At 35.9% G+C, this 6,125-nt stretch overlaps 1 protein-coding gene across 1 annotated transcript; it reads right to left on the bottom strand.

Moving 5' to 3' along the window:
- On the bottom strand, positions 1 to 2,189 carry LOC145583426 (ATP-dependent 6-phosphofructokinase 2-like). The gene is made up of 2 exons (XM_081640667.1): positions 1,621 to 2,189; positions 1 to 914 (listed from the first exon to the last, which is right to left on the bottom strand). Exons 1-2 carry the CDS (start codon positions 2,187 to 2,189, stop codon positions 56 to 58), a joined length of 1,428 nt encoding a protein of 475 aa, XP_081496793.1. The 3' UTR covers positions 1 to 55.
- Between the last annotated feature and the right edge of the window lie 3,936 nt (positions 2,190 to 6,125).

A 6,125-nucleotide genomic window follows, 5' to 3' on the forward strand; every position in this document is an offset into this window, starting at 1 on the left:
CTACAAAACAGTTATTATTTGTCTTACTACTACAAAAGCATATAGGAGCTTCTTTTCAGGTCCTCTGAAAGTCTGGTTGATTCGTGACAGACCGAACCCAAGCCCACTTATGATCCTTGATATTGACCACATTCCTTGTCACAGCCACCTCCTTCACCGGAATGTAAGCATAACATCCGTTCACTCGACCAGCAACGAATCCTGTATACCCTGCCATGGCTCCATGAATCGCCGAGTGTGCTAGCAGTGTGCAATACATGTTATCAGTTGCATTTGCTGGGACCGCGCGCACCATATACGTCGGATCTATATACTTAACAGTAACCAGTTTCCCCGGATGATCTCTTTTCCACCAATTAATAAGTTCCGACTTAAGCCACACCCCTACATCTTTGAACACAGGGTTACCAGACTCATCTCGCTGCTCCTCCTCCTCCTCAGTTCTAGGTATCAGCTCCTGTCCTGCACCCTCGGCCACGACGACAACCGCATGCTTGTTTTCTTTCAACCGCCTTTCTAGGAACTCGAATAGTCCTCCCTTTCCTTCTAAGAAGAAGTCGTTTTCAGGGATTAAGCAACAGTCCACATCGCGGCTGCTCAAGGTTGCGTGCAGCGCGATGTGGCCCGTGCTTCGTCCCATCAGCTTGACTAACCCAATGCCATTAACCGCACTCTCGGCCTCTACATGGGCCGCGTTGATTGCTTGCTGAGCGGTTTCCACTGCCGTTTGGAACCCGAATGATTGGTCGATGATTCCGACATCGTTGTCCACCGTTTTTGGTATTCCGGCCACCACAACGCTAAGTTTACGGTGGCAAATCTCCTCGTATATCTTGACTGCACCACGCATGGTGCCATCTCCTCCAATGATGTACACGTGGTTAAACCCGTGATGTTGAATAGAATCAACAATTCTGTAAATTAAATAATAAAGTAGCATAGACAATAAGTACGGTGTAAGCCTTAATTTAGTTCACAGCTAAGTTTTTAGGCTTTTATAAGGAGTCATCATAATGGTTAGTATAAATTATACTCCGTAACACAATCTATTGTACCATGAACATGTAGGAGATAAATTGGAAAATAATGAGATACAAAACAAAATATGTAGTAATGTAATCGGTTGTACCATGCACACGAGATGAAAGTAAAATTATACCTCCTCTGATTTTTTAATACTTACAACACATCTTTTTACGCTTATCAATGAGGTGATTAAATTAGGTAAACGAATAAATTAAGCTATGAAATTTAAACCGTAGCAAGTTATTCTTATAGGTGTTAAAATTTTGTAAATTAATTTATCCGTTTACCTAGTGTAATATCTTCCTTAACATACGTGTCAAAGGGATGTGTTGTAACTAAATAAAAACGGAGAAAGTATCAACTACAATATATTGGTACAACCGATTGTAAATAAAATAAAAGAACCGACTATAAAGATCAAAACCTCCCCCTAATAGCTTCTAAGGCGGTGCCACCTTGCTTTTATGATACAACCAATTATACCATGCAATTAGAGTAAATAGAAAAACTATAGTTAATAAGGAGCTGGGTAATAATAACCATGCAACCAATTGAACAATAAAAATTGTAGTAGTAGTTGTTTGTCAATCTTACCTACAAAGATCGAAACCGCCCCTAGAAGTTTCTAGAGCGGTGCCACCCTGCTTATGCCAATTATGAACCATCTTTGAAGTAAGAAGAACAGGGTCACATGAATAAAACCCCCTGTACCCAGAACATATACCGAAGATCTGATGGACGCCATAAAAGTCCGATAAGCCAACAACAAGCTCCCGGATGACAGTATTAAGTCCGGGACATAGACCTCCACATGTAACTATAGCGGCCTTGACTTCATCAGGCTCGAAGTAGACCACCTTGGAAGGCCCTGCGCGGTGGTATGCTAGGCCGTAGCCGTGTTGATTGGTGTCGGAGAGGTCGTACAAGATCTGTTTGAGGAGGATGTCTGAGGATGGAGAGATGTAAAAGCCTTGAGTAGGGTGGTAGTTCGGGTTGTTTTGAAGTGGGTTAGTGACTGTTTTAAGTTGGGAAATTGGTATGTAATCTCTTAAATGAGGTACTTTCTTGAGTTTTATTCCGGATAATGATAGTTTTTCCAATGAAATAATTTCCTCATTCTCTCCGCCTTCATTTTCTACATCTTTCTTCTTATCCTCTGCCATTTTTCTTTTCTCAAAATTACTAGTACTAGAAGTTTACGTCTTTCCTATATATCTCAATATCTGTATTATTTTTTGGTGGAAATGAATTTTAGCGGTGCGGCTAATAGAGCACTAAAATACGTGCGTGACTCAAGTCTTTATTAAGATATTTATATTAAGGAGTACCTCATATCTAATACGAGTAATGTACTAAATTTTCTACTTCGTAGTATAGATGATACTCCCTCCGTCCCTTAAATAGAGTAATGAAAAAACATGTGTGAAGTATTCATGGCACCAATTTTGAAGAATGTTGGGAGTATGTAGGCAATAATACACGAAATAAAATAGAAATAGGTACTTGTTTTAGGAACACCCACTTAGAAAAATAAACAATTAATAAAGGGAATAAAGTTTATGTAATAATTAAACGAAATGCAAAGTTTGTATTAGCTTTTGGACTCAACTTTGCATTTTGATACATAGAACAGCACTAATTTCAAATGATAAATGATGAGTAATTTTAAGGGTTTTTTTTTTTTTTTATTTTTTTATTTTTTTTATTTTTTAGGAGAGATTTAGGGTAAAAATGAAAGTTTAAAGATTTTTATGTGAGTGCTTGTATGATAGAGATGAGTAACTTTAAGGCCAGGATGATTATTGACGTTTATTAGAGGGTTGACAATCCTAAACATATTTTTATTAAATATTATTTTTTTAAGGTGAAGATAATAAGATTTTAAACTTGAAACTTATTTATTTTTGAGATAAAGAGAACACACTCTACATTATAGTTTAAGCTATCAAATTATGTTAGGATGATTAATTTTAAGTACGGATGTACCTAAGCTAAGTTATTGTAAATAATAGTCATTAAAACTTTAGAGAAATCTATACTGGTTTAGTGGTTTCTACGAGTACTTCTTATGACGCAAGTATTATGTCTCATACATTTTAGGTGGTTAGACATGGTTGGGAACTTGGGATTGAAGCATGCCATAACTCCCAAAGGTCCATGTGCTCAACACAACTATAGTTTAGGATTTTTAATTTTTTTTTTTATTTAGTTGGTCAAACCTCCAATTTCACTTGCATTGGTGCGATCAACCTAATGACACAATTGCTTTGTATACCCGGAGCACCATGCACATGCATGGTATGATTCATGCTGGTACTCAAAAGGCGGAGTATATAATACTAATTGACCTAATGATCTGACCCTCCTCAACAATCAAATTTGGTTTCACCCTTGCATAGTCTGAATTATAGTCATCAAGATTATGTTGAGATCATTAGTGGGACATATTTTTTTTTTATTCTGATTTATTGAAATGAGCTGAATTGAATTGTATATGAAAGAAAAAAATTAAGATCCTAACTGAACTAAAATTAAGATGAAGAGAGCAAGTCCGTACTTAGCACATAGCGAATTGTAAAAAAAAATTGCTAGATTATCACGGATTAAGTGATTGTACTGTATTCTTTTTTTTAAAAAAAAAAACAGTGATTGTGTTTTATAATCCTAAAAGATAATCTTTCTCAATTTTTTAATCAATATAAATACCTTGACATAACTTTGTGTTTCTAAATTTTACAGAGTACGTACTCAGTATGTAGTATCCCGAATTTATCCATTTACTCTAATACTAACCACTCAAAACAAAAAAATATATTGCAATTAAAAATACGGATGTAGTAGCGAATTAGCGATGAACCTATGATGATATTGATAGTGCATGTGAAGAATGGACAAGCAAGTGTATTGTGAAAGTGGCATGGGGTTAAAATGAAAACACATGTAAGTAGTTGGGGAGAGAAAGGAGGAGGAAACAAGTGGAATATAGAAGGTGATAATACCCAAAAATAACTAATACTAGTACAACAACATGTCAACATTGCATGAATGTTAGAGCAAATCACATGCTACTCATTTACATGCTAATTACATCCCCTTTTTCTGTTAATTAGGTCTTGTGTAACTACCGAATCTCTTCTTTCTTGTCAGTTTTCACCTTTGGACATTTTCCACAACTCACGCCACTTCTTAAGTTATTAAGATTAGTTTAATTGAGTAATCAATCTACATTAAAATTTAACCTTACTCGGTATTATACTAATCTTTGCCTTTCTATGACACTTTAATGATTTTAATTCATTCGAGCAATAAATCTAAGAAAAATTTGTTAAAAAAAACCTTTTAAAAGCATCAATTTGTGAAAAACAACCTTTTAAAAGTTTTTTTGCAAAAGAAAACCTCATTGTAAATTTTCTTTGCTGAAGACAACCTAGTATATCTAATTCATCTAATTAACCTCTAATTTCTTCTAAATATCACTTAATAACTATATAATAATTAAATTAATTTATAAATTAAAAAAATAAACCACCACCAAGGCACCAACTTGCCACGACGCCACCCCTTCCTTTCCTCCTCCCTGGCAGCAGGCGTCCCCCAGCTGCCCACCACCGAGTCAACCCCTTCCTTTTCCCAGTTTCTCCTTTACCCATTACTAACCCCTTTCCTATTACTAATCAGCTAGCGCAGCTTCAATGTTCAATATCGTAGTTCTGTAAATGATATCACATAAAATTCTAGTTTTAGGGGGTCACATAAGAAAAATCAAGGTAAGTTGGAAAACTAGTTTTCCCTTGTTCCCACGTTGTAGATTTCGATATAGGTTGGAGTAATATTAAAGGGTAATTGAGATTATTTATAACACCCATGTCGCAAAAAAATGTTCTTCTTTAATTCAAAGGTTCAAACCCTCATAATATTAGCAAACTAATAATTAATTCAACAATTATAGAAATCATGAAAATACTTTGCTTCGAAAACACCAATGAAATTTTGTGTTTTTGATGAAAATGAAATTGAACACCGGTGTGTAGAGTTTGCCGAGGACTGTTATCGGTGTGTAGTCGCAGTGACGATAAAGGGGAAACTGGGAAAGGGGTCCACTTGGCGATGGAGGTGGGTCGCTGTGGGTAGAGGGTCCTATGTGGTGGCTCATTTAGGGGAGGGGGCTGCTGCTAGGGGAAGGGTGAAAGGTAGGGGGTGGTGGTATTTTTTTTTTAATTTTGAAATTAATTTAATCATTAAATGGATAAGTGAGAGTTAAAGGGTAATTAGAAAAATTTAGAAGTTAATTGAGTAAAAAAGTAATACTAGGTTGTATTCAACAAAAAAATTTAACAATAAGGTTTTCTTTTGCAAAAAAACTTTTAAAAGGTTGTTTTTTTTAAAATAGTGTTTTTAAAAGGTTTTTTTTGACAAATTTTCCTAAATCTAATCTTAATGTGTCTCGATCATCAAATATTGTAAAGGAAGTATCTTATCAAGCTGTTTGCTTGTAACAATTTAAGAGACTTGTGGTATATTATTAATGTAAATAAGTTACAAGTACTCGTAATTAATACTTCCGTTTCTTATGAGTTGACACGTTTCATTTTGCCGAATGAGTGAAAGAGAAAAGGAAAAGACACATATACCCTTATCCAACTTTAACCCACCATCCCTTCTCCTTGGTAACTTCATCAGTAACCAAGGCCACCATTACTCCAAGCTATCATCTTAACTTGAGCCACCATGACCCCCGCCGTTTTTACTCCTTAACCGCCGGTACCTAACCTTGCTTGACGCCTTCCTTGTCATCGTAAAGCTTTTGTCGTCCCCTTTTAAGCTCACAGACACCAGGTATAAATCATTAACCCAAACCCAAACCCAATTTTAAAACCATCACCTCCAAGCTCCGACAGCTACAATAATAATAATGCAACCCAGATCCCATTTTGCTAAAAAAAAAAATCCCATTTTGCTCAACCTTGGTCAACAATGGTGTTTTTATCAAAATTTAGGAATTTCACTTTCCCCACCCCAATCTTTCCTCCATTCTTAAAAAAAAACCCACCGCAAAGATGAAAACGCTGCACCATGGTTGAGAATGACCACCATGCGAG

The sequence above is a fragment of the Chenopodium album genome, chromosome 15 (assembly GCF_948465745.1).
Source record: "Chenopodium album chromosome 15, dcCheAlbu1.1, whole genome shotgun sequence".
NCBI lineage: Eukaryota > Viridiplantae > Streptophyta > Magnoliopsida > Caryophyllales > Amaranthaceae > Chenopodium > Chenopodium album.

Coding starts and splice junctions, on each gene's coding strand:
- LOC145583426 (XM_081640667.1), bottom strand. CDS start 2,189: ATGGCAGAGGATAAGAAGAAAGATGTAGAAAATGAAGGCGGAGAGAAT. Junction 915..1,620: donor GGCGGTTTCGATCTTTGTAG/GTAAGATTGACA, acceptor TTTAATTTACAG/AATTGTTGATTCTATTCAAC.